This window comes from Balaenoptera acutorostrata, chromosome 7 (assembly GCF_949987535.1).
Source record: "Balaenoptera acutorostrata chromosome 7, mBalAcu1.1, whole genome shotgun sequence".
NCBI classification, from domain to species: domain Eukaryota; kingdom Metazoa; phylum Chordata; class Mammalia; order Artiodactyla; family Balaenopteridae; genus Balaenoptera; species Balaenoptera acutorostrata.
In genome coordinates, this window is record NC_080070.1 from 22,858,569 (window position 1) to 22,872,637 (window position 14,069).

Consider the following 14,069-nt stretch of genomic DNA (forward strand, 5'->3'; position numbering starts at 1 on the left):
GCAGCCCTATAAGCCTTACTTTTATATAACTAATCTGATTCCTGCCCTTTTGGTTGGTCCCTTTTTGCCATGTTTTCTGGGATTCCTAATAGATAGTTCTTTACAGTTTAATATTTATTATGCTCCTATGATATGTCAGGCATTGGATTATAGAAATGTAGAAGGTATGATCTCTGCTCTTAGGCAATGTAACAATAACATCCTGTTCTGATTAGGAAGTCAACTTACTATCATTTTCTATCTCCTTGTAAATCACAATTCTTCAGGGAATTTAAAATAGTTCCTGCTAAAAAGTTAGATACCACTGTTCTAGAACTTTCATAAAAGCATGGTGTATGATAATGAATTGTTTTAAATAAGGAATGGATAAATGGCTATGTAGGTTTATAAGTTAAAAGCCAGAAAAATAGCAAAGAGGCACAATGTTTATACAGAGAGTTTTTCCTGAGTTCTAAAAGATCTTTGCAGAAATAAATGGAAAATCCTTAATTTTTTTTGAGTTTAAGAAATTGTTTTAATTTAAACTTAATTTAAATTACTTAGGGTGAACACTTTGGAACTACGGAAGCCACAGAAGCCTTCTTTGCAATGACTCGATTGTTTCAATCTAATGATGTAAGTCTTTTTTTTTTTTTTTTAAATTCTTTTAGGCTATAAAAAGCTCCTTTTATCTGTTTTCCTTGGGGGAACTTAGAGTGCTCCAAATTAGGGAAAGTTGCTTGAAATGTTTAAAATGACTTAAAAATTTTCTCTTCATAAAATTTATAAATGTTCATTAAAGGACATATGAAAATGAAAGAATGAAAGTATATAGTTTAAAGCTGTTCACTCACAGATCTACCATGCTGTCATAAAAACTGCTAATATCCAGCTTCTGGGGTGACGCTGCGAAGGTGGACTGGTATAGAAGTCCGAGGACATAGCTATCACATCTCTAAGTTCTTAGTCAAGTTTCTGGTGGGCCTGGGGTTGCTGTTGGCAGATGAGAAGAAGAGCTGGATGCAGAGTGGGGAAGAGGACATGGAGTAGGGAAAAAGAAGAGTGAGGACAAACTAAAGCTGCCAGCACCCCTGCATCTGTCTCTCATTACCTTCGACCACCCTGACTTTCAAGCATAATGTTTGCTTCACTTCTGTCTTCCAAATGTGGCACATACTTCCTTTTTGCCCAGCTCTGACTCAGAACCATCAGAGAAGGGAATTGTGGGATCTGTATTTCCCAGCTTTCTGTTAACATAAATTGGCCAAATTGTGCAGTTCTTTTGGTATGTATTGCATATCATCACAGGCCACATTTTGTGCCTGACCCTGAGGACTTTATAGGATTTGAGTCTGGTTATGTGTCTAGATAGTGAGCAGTTTGGGGATTAGGTCCTCAGGAACATCGGTGTCCCATGTAAGGCAACTATCTCAGGGAAAGTCAGTGCACATTCTTCAGGCAAATGGAGCCTAATTTCCTCAGACAGGGTATGAAGGACTGCTTCTACTTGCCCAGGAGGCTTGGAGGAATTTAGAGGTTCAAGGTACTTCGCTTCATCAGAATCTGCCCATATGTCCCCATTCCAATTTTCAGGGCCCCACTCCTTGCCAATCATGGTCCTAACTTTAACATAAAATGGCTCACAAGGGGGTAAATTGAAGTTGCATTGTAATTCAGTCACCTGCAGGATATACTTTTCAGAAATCTCAGCCCTGTGTCCACATGGCATTAGGCTTTCTATTAAGGCATTATGGACATTTTCTAGTCCCTGACGTAGACCTTAAGCTGTGAATTCAAAACTCCAAGCTTAGCATTTTCTTTTACCTAGTTTGCCAGTGTACTTAGAAGGAAGTAGCCCATTATACAACTCATTTTTACAAAAATGTTCTATGGCAGCAACTAGTTGATTACCCAAACCTTTGTCTTCTATAGTCCTTGATTATACTTGTCTGCAGGTGATGATTTAAGTATTTTGCCACGGCATGCCGTGGATGACTAGTGTCCCCTTTACCACTGGAGACAGGGTCATTAATTCCTTTTATCAAATCAGAACAGCAATTTCAGATTCCTATCCTTAACGCCCTATTTCCCTTTAATCACTTCCTGTACCAAAACTTGGGGTTCAATCAGGGAAGCAGAATTACTGTGTTTATTTATTTTTTATTTTTTTAAAATTTATTTGTTTATTTTTGGCTGTATTGGGTCTTCGTTTCTGTGCGAGGGCTTTCTCTAGTTGCGGCGAGTGGGGGCCACTCTTCATCGCGGTGCACGGGCCTCTCAATGTCGCGGCCTCTCTTGTTGCGGAGTACAGGCTCCAGACGTGCAGGCTCAGTAGTTGTGGCTCACGGGCCCAGTTGCCCCGCGGCATGTGGGATCTTCCCAGACCAGGGCTCGAACCCGTGTCCCCTGCATTGGCAGGCAGACTCTCAACCACTGTGCCACCAGGGAAGCCCCACTGTGTTTATTATTGAATTATTTATTAGAGGAATTAAACTAGAAAATGAGGCATTTCAAGCTGCTGGAGAGTGGGGTCATGGAGAGGGACTATCATAAAAGTTATGGAAGGCTGCTCCAGGTGTCTTGGGGTAGGCCAGAGGCTGTCGTTGCTCACAGGGCTGGCAGTTGGGAAGAAGAGCTGGACATGGAGCAGGGAAGAGGATGCAGAGCAGGGAAGAAATAGCGTGAGGACAAACTCGAAGCCTCTAGCACAGAGGTTGTATTAAGAGAAGAAGACATGAAATAGTTTTCTAGGAAATGGATTGGGGAAATGTCGGATTGTTGGACAGGACGCATGGCCCCTTCAAGTTAGTGGTCATGAATTTAAAGTATTCCCAGGTAGCATGGTGAATGTTTTTCTCTAGCTACAGTCTTCAGGTTAAGGCATGGAACAGTTAAAGATGGGATTTAATCAAGATTGGGGTTTTGCCATGTTGGTAAGCAGAGGGAGGAACAAGGAAATTGAGTGATTGAAATATTGACTGTGGAGACTATGTTTGGTTCGGAGGCGAGTAAGAACAGGGGCTGATTGGGACAGTAAAGAGTTGATGGAATCAATGGCTTGTAGGTCATGGTGGAGCAAAAGAGTTGAGTCAGGAGTGGTGGTTGGAGAGCAAATGCTTGGAAATGAAATACAAAAGGGGTACTGTTATTGATATAGGCTGTGACAATGGAAGCGGGTAATTGCAATAGGAAGGAGGACAGGATCATTGGAGAAGAAGAGGTCAATTCCATGGAGTATTCAGAGTTTTAGAAATTCTGTCTGTATGGATATTAAAATCACCAACAATTATTACTGGGGTTTTATTGGAAATAGTGATAGTAAACAAAGTACTAATTTTTTTTTTTAAATAAGAGAAGTAACCTAGGGTCTATATATGCAACCAGCAGTGGTGGCAAGTGCTGCAGTCTAATGGCATAAGCTTTTTTTTTTTTTTTTTTAATGGCATAAGCTTTAAAGCCAGAGTTTTTAGGGATGAAAGAGGTACAGTGAAAGAAGTCAGTGCAGTGATTTTGCAGAGGCAATGAGGATCAACTTGAACAGCTTCCCTACCTGTTGGTCTGTTGGCACGAGGGAGAAATGGCCACCATTTGAGAGGGCTGCAGGCGAATCCTCAGGGGAGAGCCAGGTCTCAGTTAGAGAAAAGATGGGAATGTTTAGAGAAGAGTTTAAGGATATAAGGGGTTTTGCTGTTGAAAATGCTAGAGAACCTGATTGAAGGGGTTTGGAATTTGTGGAGGGATGGAAGATGGAGTCAGATTAGGTGCTCATCCAGTGTCCAGGAGATGAGTAATGACCAGGATATTTTATTTTTTTTTGTAGTGACTGAGGTTTAGTAACCATGTACAGCATGATGTGATTTGTTTTGATGGTCCCTTAGGCAGAATATGGAATTGAGGATATGATTTTTTGCGGGGAAGATGAGGGGGTTTTGCCAGCAGCATGTGGAGCTCCTTCCTTTCCCAGCCTTCCTTTACCAGAGGGTAATTATTATTTTGAGATTGGTATCCTCCTATGTTTATATATTATATCTGTTTGTATCCATAATCTATACTTAGTATTTTAAAATATAATATGAATGATGTCATCTTAATATTATTTTGCAATTTAAAAAATTAATATATTTTTGAGATCTGCCCACTTGCTACAAGTACTTTTACTTTATTCTGTTTTACTGCTGTATGGAATCCCAGTATGTGAATATACAGTATTCTTATTTATTTATCCATTCTCCCACTGGTAGATCTATAAGTTGCTTCTACTTTTTTGCTATTACAAATGACATTACACATAATGTTTATGTACATGTCTTCTTGTGCACATAGAGAATTTTTCTGGGGTAGATACCTCTAAGTGGAATTTCTAGGTAATGCTATTTATACGATCTTGCCAAATTGATCTTAAAGGGTTGTACTAATTTACACTGATTTGCTTCCAAATCCTTACCTGCTCCAAATAATAATTTCTTATTATCTGATCTAAATATTTGCCATTCACAAGAAGGTGATATGGCATCTCTTTGTGGTTTTAATTTGCATTACCATATCACTGCTGAAATTGAAACTCTTTTCGTATAGTTAGTGGCCATTTTACTTTTCCTCCTCTGTGAATTGTCTGTTTATATTCTTTGCTTATTTATATTCCTTCTATTGATTTATAGGTTTATAACTTTATTTTAGCCTTTAAAAAATCTGCTTTTTTTTTTATTTTAAAAATCAGCTTAAATATACAATAAAATTCACCAATTAAGTGTACAATTGTGTTTTGACCAGTGTATAGAGTCATGGAACAATTACCACAGTCATGATATAGAAACTTTCCATCACCCCAGAATGTGCCCCCATATTTCTTAGTTGTCTATCTCCTCCCTCAGCCCCTAGCACCTGGCAATCACTGATTTACTTCCTGACAACATAGTTTTGCATTTTCTAGAATTTCATTTAGATTTAATAATATAGTATATAGTCATTTATGACTTTTATGTCTTGTTTCTTTCCCTTAGCTTTTGAGATTGATCCAAGTTTTTGTATGTATCAGTAGTTTGTTCATTTTTATTGCTGAGTAGTATTCCATTGTACGGAGGTAGTCTTTATTTATCCATTCACAAGTTAATGGATATTTGGGTTGTTTCCAGTTTATAGATATTATAAACAAAGCTGCTAAAAATATTCAAGTACAAGTCTTTGTGTGGACCTATGTTTTCATTTTCTTTGGTTAGTATCTAGAAGTGGCATTCTTGGGTTTGCATTTCCTGAATGATGTATGTATTAAGCATGTATTAAGCAAATATATGCTTATTTGCCATCCGTTTATCTACTTTGGTGAAGTGTCTGTTGAAATCTTTTACCTTTTTTAAAAAAAAAAATCAGGTTGTTTATCTTCTGCTTATTGAGTTGTAGGTGCTTTTTTAATTTTCTGAATACAAGACCTTCATCAGATAGGTGTTTTGTAAATATTTTCTCCTTCCCAGATCCCAGTCTGTGGCTTGCCTTTTCATTCACTCACCACTGCATTCGTTTTCTTTCTTTTTTTTTTTTTTTTAAGTATAATATACAAATGGTAAAATTCACCCTTTTTAGGGTATAGTTTTACGAGTTTTGACAAATGCATACAGTAGTATTATCATCACTGCAGTCAAGATTTAGAACATTTCCATCACTCCAAAAAGTTCCCTACTATATGATCTATTCCTCACATCCTCAGGCCCAGGAAACCAATAATCTCTTTTCTTTCCTTATAGTTTTGCCTTTCCAGGAAGTCATAAGAATGATATCATACTATATGAAGCCTTTTGAGTCTTCTTTTCAGGCACTTAGCATAATTCATTTGAGATTTTTCCATGTTATTTTTTGTGTCAGTTTACTCCTTTTTATTTCATTGTAGTAATTTGTTGTATGGATGTACCTCAGTTTATTTGTTCATTAGCTGAAGAGCATTTGGTTTGCTACCATTTTTTGGTGGTTATGAATAATGTTGCTATAAACATTCATGTATAAGTTTTTAAATGTAAGTTTTTATTTCTCTTGGGTAAATACCTAGGAGTGGAATTGCTGGGTCATATGATAGGTGTATGTATGTTTAACTTTGTAAGAAACTGCCAACGCATTTTCCAAAGTGACAGTACCATTCCCCCCATTACTGTATGAAGCTTCTAGTAGCTCTGCATTCTGGCCGGCACTTGGTATTATATGTTTTTTGTTTGTTTGTTTGTTTTTTAATTTTAGTCATTCTAATACGTATGTAGTGGTATCTCTTTGTAGTTTTAATTTGCATTTCCCTAATGACTAATTATCTCAAAATCTTTTTATGTGCTTTTGTTGCCTTCTATATATCTTCCATGATGAAGGATCTGTTCATATCTTTTGCCCATTTTTAATAATTTGGTTGTTTATTTCCTTATTATTGAGTTTTGAAGGTCTTAATGTATTCTGGATAGAAGTTGTTTATCAGATATTTCCCAAATATTTTCTCCTAGTCTGTGTCTTGTTTTTTCACTTCCTTAGTCTTTAAAAGAGCAGAAGTTTTTAATTCTGATGAAGTCCAGTTTATCAGGGTTTTTTTTCCTGTTATGGATTGTGCTTTTGATGTGTATTATAGAAATCTTTGCCTAACCCAAGGTCACAGAGATTTTCTCCTCTGCTTTTTCCCTAGGCATTTTGTAGTTTTTGTGTCTTAAATTGCTTTAGGATCATTTTGAGTTAATTTTTGTACATGATATAAAGTGAGGGTTGAATTTCTTTTCATCTCCTTCCTCTTCCTCTACCACCTGCTCCTTTTCCTCCTCCTTTCTTTTCTCATCAAATTCTACTGGAATAATTGAATATCAGTATGGAGGGAGGAGGAGGAGGAAGAAATAATGATGATTGCGTTACAATGGCACATTGGAACATTCTATTTTTTTTATTGATATATATATCTGTTCTTATTCCAGTATCACACTGTCTTGATTACTGTAGCTTTATAGTAAGTTTTAAATCAGGTAGTACATGTTTTCCTATTTTATTATTATTTTTTTCTTTTTCAAAGTTGTTTTGGCTCTTCTAAGTTCTTTGCATTCCTCTATGCATTTTAGAATCAACTTGTCCATTTCTATCAAAAAAGGGCTGCTGGAATGTTGATGGTGATTGCATTGACTCTAAAGATCAATATGTTCAACTATACTTCAAGAAAATAAAAAAAAAAAGATCAATTTGAGGAGAATTGACATTATAACATTATTGAGTTTTCTACTCCATAGACATGGTATATATTTCCCTTTATTCAGGTCTCTAATTTCTGTCAGCAGTATTGTAGCTTTCAACATACAAGTCTTATACATATTTTGTGAACTTTATCCCTGAAACAGTTAACATTTTTTATACTATTGCATTTGTATTGTTTGTAGGTAGTCTATAGAGATTAAATTGATTTTTGTATATTGACCTGTTTCCTGTGATCTTGTTAGATTTATTTATTACTTCTAGGAGTATTTTGCGAGATTCCTTAGGATTTACTTTTTTCAGTCTGTATGCTTTTTATTTGTTTATCTTACCTTTTTGTCTTCTTGCACTATTGTATAGTGTGAATAGAAGTGATGGTAGAGGACATGCTTGCTTTGTTCCTGATCTTAGAGGGAAGGTATTTAATCTTTCACCATTAAATGTGATGCTGGCTCCAAGTTTTTCATAAGTGACCTTTATCAGGTTGAGGAATTTCCTTTCTATTCCTAGTTTGCTGGGAGATTTTTTTTTTTCCATAAATGGGTATTGAATTTGGTCAAATGTCTTTTCTATATCCATTGAATTATTGTGGTTTTTCTTTTTTAGTATATTAATATGGTGAGATGCATTTATTTTCCTGGAATATATAAAATCTTTGTTTTCTGTTTGTTAAAATTTGTTATGGATTTTGAGTCTGTGGTCATGAAATATATTTTTGTATAGTTTTTTCTTGGGTTTTGTATTTGGGTAATGCTGGCTTCATAAAATGAATTGAGAAGTGTTTCATCGTCTTCTGCTCTCTGGAAGAGTTTTTGGAGAATCATTATTAATTTTTCCTGAAATGTTTGATGGAGTTCACTATTGAAACCATCTTTATTGTAGGAAGGTTTTTGATAATTAACTACTTTAAAAGGAAATAGATATGCTGCTATTCAGATTATTTGTCTTCTTGAGTGATCTCTGGTAGTTTGTGTCTTTCAAGGAATTTGTCCATTTCATTTAAATTGTTGAACTTCATTGGCATAAAACTGTTCGTAATATCTCCTTATTCTTTTAATGTTTGAGGATCTGTAGTGATATCTCTTTTTTCACTTTGATATTGGTAAATTTTATCTTCTCTCTTTTATTCCTGCGAAGTTTGTCTAGAGGTTTATAAATATTATTGATCTCTTCACAGAACCAGCTTTTTGTCTCATTGACTTTTCTCTATTGTTTTTCTCTTCCAAACTGTGCACTTAATTGTGCAAAACAAACAAACAAAAAACACAACACACACACACACACATGCTAAAAAATCAAGCCAGAAGAAGGAAAAGAAAAGAAAGGTAGATCAAGCAGGACAAACATAAATTATATAATAAGATGGTAGATATAGACCCAAATACATCATTGTCGCATTAAATGTAAATAAACAACATAAAGAACATTTACAGAAATTGACTATATACTGAGCCATAAAACAATATGCAACAAATTTCAAATGAATGAAATTGTGTATCTTATGTTCTCTAATTACATTGGATTAGTGTTGGAAATCAATAATAAAAGAGTAACTAGATAATTCACCATATTTTTTGATATTAAGAACACATTTATGGAAATTCCTCAGCAGTCCAGTGATTAGGACTCCATGCTTTCACTGCTGAGGGAGCAGGTTCAATCCCTGGTCAGGGAACAAAGATCCTGCAAGGCACAAGGCCAAAAAAACAAAAGAACACATTTCTGTTCTGTTTCCAGCCATGATGAAGTAAAGGGGCTAGATTTATCCTGCTACCATAAATACCTAGAAAAAAAATACATATATAATATATATTACACAGTAGTTTTTCAGAAATTAGATTAACAAGCATTCCAGGATTATGATCTGAAGAAAGAGAAAAACCTAGGGTTGTGCTAGTTCATTTCCTAGGGGCAGATTACAGTTCTCAGGTTAGGGAGGGCATACTGAAAAGGAGCCTACCTATCTCTCTGAGCCGAGAAAACAGATGGAGTTTGGGAAAGCCAAGAAATCTTAAACTTGTAGGGCAGAGTACTAGAGAGGAAGGAGGTGTGGGGAGAGGGAAGGAGGGAAGAAAGAAAGAAAGGAAAGAGATAGTTCCAGCAATCTGCTGAGGGTCTCCCCTTGAATCTTTAGATAAGAACTGGCCTGTGCATACGTAAAAGGAAAGCTACCTAAGGCCAAAGAAAGAATCACCAGGACACAGTGCTGAGAATAATTCATGTTCCTACCAGTGAGAGTGGGAAGACCTTGTCATCCTGTATAGTTCTCAGAAAGGTACACCCTAGTAATGGGAATATATTAGCCTTAGACTAAGGCTTTAAAAAGCTTATACACAAGCCTCAAAAGTGAAAAACTGATCCCAGGTAACTTAAACTCATGACAGAGTAAAGTGCAACACTATATAAAAGAATTCAACAAAATCCAGCTCCTAATAACATAAGCTTCATAATGTACAGCATTCAGTAAAAAATTACCAGGTATGCAGAGAAGCAGGAAAATATTATCCAGACCAGGAGAAAAATGGATCAACAGGCACAAGCCCAGAAATGATAAAGATGATGGAATTAGCAGACAATGACACTAAGACAGCTCTGATAAACCCATCATAAGTTGTTCTAATAAACCCGTTGTAAGTTGAAAATATCATAAGTCAAAAGTACATTTAATACATCTAACCTACCGAACATCATAGCTTAGCCTAACCTACCTTAAATGTGTTCAGAACACTTACAGTAGCCTATAATTGGGCAAAATCATCTAACACAAAGCCTATTTTATAATAACATGTTGAATATCTTATATAATTTATTGAATACTGAAAGTGAAAAACAGAATGATTGTATGGGTACAGAATGGTTGTAAGTGTATCAGTTGTTTACCTTTGTGATTGCATAGCTGACTGGAAGCTGCAGCTAAGTGCCGCTGCCCAGCATCACGAGACAGTATTGTACAGCATATTGCTAGATGAGGAAAAGATTAAAATTCAAAATTCAACGTATGGTTTCTACTGAATGCTTATCACTTTTTCACCATCGTAAAGTTGAAAAATCATAAGTTGAACCATTGAAGTTGGGGACCATCTGTAATCTGCGTGTGTGTGTGTGTGTATATATATATATATACACACACACACACATACACATGCACAAACATTTACATATACATATACATATATTTATATATCATACATTATTTTTGTGCGATTTTTGTTGTTATTGAGATTTACCCATGTCTTTACCACTTTTTTTATAAAAGACTGTGTTTTTTTGAGAAGTTTTAGGTTCATAGCAAAATTAAGAGAAAGGTACAGAGATTTTACCCACACATGCATAGACTCCCCTATTATCAACATCCCCACCAGGGTGGTACATTTGTTACAATTGATGAACCTACATTGACACATCATTATAACCCAGAGTCCATAGTTTACATTCACTCTTGGTGGTGTACATTCTGTGAGTTTGGACAAATGTATATGACATGTATCCATCATTAAAATATCATACAGAGTATTTTCACTGTCCTAAAAATCCTCTGTACTCTGCCTGTTTATCCCTAACTCCCTCCCTCCCCCAACCCCTGTCAACCACGGGTCTTTTTACTGTCTCCATAGCTTTGTCTTTTCCAGAGTGTCATATAGTTGGAATTATGCAGCATGTAGCGTTTTCATATTGACTTCTTTCAGTTAGTAATATGCATTTAAGTTTCCTCCGTGTTTTTTCATGGCTTGATAGCTCATTTCCTGTTAGTACTAAATAATATTCTGTTGTCTGGATGTACCATAGTTTATCCATTCCCCTACTAAAGGATATCTTTGTTGCTTCCAAGTTTGGCAATTATGAGTAAAGCTGGTATAAACAGCTGTATGTAGGTTTTTGTGTGGACATAAGTTTTCAACTCCTTTGGGTAAATATCAAAGGGCACAGTTGCTGGATTGCATGTTCAGAGTATGTTTGGTTTTGTAAGAAATGGTCAAACTATCTTCTAAGGAGACTGTACCATTTTTATTTCCCAGCAACAACGAATGAGAGTTCCTGTTGCTCCACATCCTCATCAGCATTTGGTGTTGTTAGTGTTCCTGATTTTGACCATTCTGTCAGGAGTGTAATGGTATCTTGCTGTTTTAATTTGCCTTTCCCTGATGACATATAATGAGGAGCATCTTTTCATATACTTATTTGCCTTCTGTTTTTCTTCTTAAGTGAGGTATCTGTTAAGGTCTTTGGCCCATTTTAAAATTAGGTTCTTTTTCTTATTTTTGACTTTTAAGAGGTTTTTTTTTGTTTTTTGGGGGGTTTTTCTTGGTGTATTTTGGATAACAGTCCTTTCTCAGTTATGTGTTCTGTAAATATTTTTCCCAGTCTGTGTTATATTCTCATCCTCTTGACATTGTCTTTTGCAGAGCAGAAGTTTTTAATTGTAATAAAGGCTGACTTATCAATTATTTCTTTCATGGATTATGCCTTTGGTGTTGTATCTAAAAAGTCATCACCATACTCATCATCATCTAAGTTTTCTCCTAGGAATTTTATAGTTTTGCATTTTACATTTAGGTCTGTGGTCGATTTTGAGTTAATTTTTGTGAAGAGTGTAAGGTCTGTGTCTAGATTCATCTTTTTGGCATGCGGATATCCAGTTGTTCTGGCACCATTTGTTGAGGAGACTGTCTTTCCTCCATTGTATTGCCTTTGCTCCTTTGTCAAAGATCAGTTTACTATATTTATGTGGGTATATTTCTGGGTTGTCTTTTCTGTTCCATTGATAAATTTGTCCATTCTTACGCCAATACCACTCTGTCTTGTTACTGTTTACCGCTTTCTTTTTTTTTTTACTCTTCATTCCTTACTGTATTTCTGAGTTATTATCTAGAATAATTTTCCCTGTGCCTGAAGAATATACCTTTTAGAATCCCATCTTTTGTAGACTTTAGATACTTTATCCTGTGCAAGACCCTGGGCTTGTACTTCTGTGGCTCTGAGTTGTGTGTTTTTCCATTTTTGGCACCTGTGAATTTCCCTTCATTTTCCCTTGGCTACGTATTAAAATTTTTTTGTTCCTGTTTTATTCAGCATTTCTGTGTATTTGTTTAGGCAGTATAGTTGTTAAAAACACATCTTTGTCAACACTACATTGTCACTCTTTTTAATTTTAGCCAATTTGGTGGGTGTGAGGTGGTATATGAAATGTGGTTTTAATTTGTATTTCCCCAATGACTAACAGTGTTGAGCCTCCATTTTTTGTGCTTTAGCTAAATTTTTTTGGATCTCCAGTTTTATTCTGCTTCATGGTAGATTTTTATTTAGGGGGGAGTGTAAATTTTCTTCTGCTCTGAAGTTTTGATTGTCATTTTTTTGCTTCTCATAGTAGCTTCATATGGATGTGATATGCCTCATTATCTGCCCCATGCTGCCTTTCTTATTCTGGGGTGATTTTTTTTCTGTGTTTAATCACCATGAGAATCCTCACTCTGTTCTGCCTGTTCCTTAATAGGCTCAGTAGTCTCCAACAGATCCTTTGTACAGCTTGGACTCTGGAGCTGGGTCTGATGTATTTGAGTTTCACTACTTATAAGAAATTTGAAGTTACTTGGTAGAGAATGAGGCTAGACAGGCTAGAGAACCAAGGCTTTGAGCATTGAGTATGAGTGTTTATGAATAAAATCGGAGATCCAGGTGAGGAGAAAGGGTGGGCGAAACTTTATTTAACACTTCTTTTGGATCCAGGTATCCATCTAGAAATCTTGATAATTGAAAATAGTAGTTGTACAACCACAAATACCTTAAGGAAAAATATGCTGAACTGAGGAAAACACAGAGTCTGCATGTCTCTCTGTATATATTTTTAAAGAATTTAAAAAATACATTTTCTAGGACAAGCCTTTAGCACTTTGAAAAACCTGTCTTTGGACTCACATTGTCAGAGTCACAGTTTGGGTCTTTCTGTATAAAGACCCATATAATTAACTGAATTTTTGAATTTTCATCTAGGTGTTTTCTACTGTTAGTGCATCAATTACCTGTGTTTAGGAAATACTAGAATTTTGAATATTTTCTCATCCAGGCCTTTTTTTTCTTTTATTTTTTCCTTGGCCATGCCTTGCGGCATGCAGGATCTTAGTTCCCTGACCAGGGATTAGACCCGAGCCCCTGCATTGGGAGTGAGGAGTCTTAACTGCTGGACCACCAAGGAAGTCCCCTCATCCAGGCACTTTTAAAAGGACTTTTTGGGTAGATGAGAATCTTTTTAAGAATAGCTTTCTAAATATATTTACTTGGGGTCCTCACTTCAAACAGTTTAAAAAACCATTTCCTTATGAATAACCTGTTGCCTTTTATAAATAATTTTTCAGCAAACATTGAGAAGAATGTGCTACCTTACTATCAAAGAAATGGCTACTATCTCTGAGGATGTCATAATTGTCACAAGCAGGTATGTGAATAGTTAAAACCTAGGATGCAATACTTACATATTTAGTGGAGTATTTGTTGTTCTGTTTCTGTTAAGTTTACTTTTTGACTGTAAGAAAGCCAATAGGAATTTAAAAGAACATAATGTCTTAAAGCATTCTTTTCTAAAATGTGGTTGTCATGTGAAAACCATCTCTGTCTAATAAAGCTGAGAAGTCACAAAGGATAATACTAATAGATTTGATTACATTTTAAAATGTCATAAAAATATATAAACAAAACTAAAAAGTAAATGATACATTGAAATAAAATATTTATTTAAAAAATTTTTATTTTATATTAGAGTATAGTTGATTTATGAAAAAAATATAACAAGTACATCAAAAGGCTAACATCTATAATATATAAAGAACTCTTATACTTCAAAAAAACTCCGAGTTATACTTCATAAAATAATCAGTATAAAGGGTCTAAATATCTTTAAA

The 14,069-nt window shown here is 35.4% G+C and overlaps 1 protein-coding gene across 5 annotated transcripts in view; it reads left to right on the plus strand.

Moving 5' to 3' along the window:
* The window catches only part of COPG2 (COPI coat complex subunit gamma 2), a 140,073-nt gene that overhangs the window by 4,848 nt on the left and 121,156 nt on the right, over positions 1-14,069 (plus strand). For 3 of the 5 annotated variants that reach the window (XM_057550114.1, XM_057550117.1, XM_057550115.1), the window contains 2 exons: positions 544-615; positions 13,527-13,606. In XM_057550114.1, the coding sequence (XP_057406097.1) occupies positions 544-615; positions 13,527-13,606 (152 nt within the window). The remainder of the gene's footprint in view (positions 1-543; positions 616-13,526; positions 13,607-14,069) is intronic. The other 2 variants (XM_057550116.1, XM_057550118.1) reach the window with 1 other exon arrangement.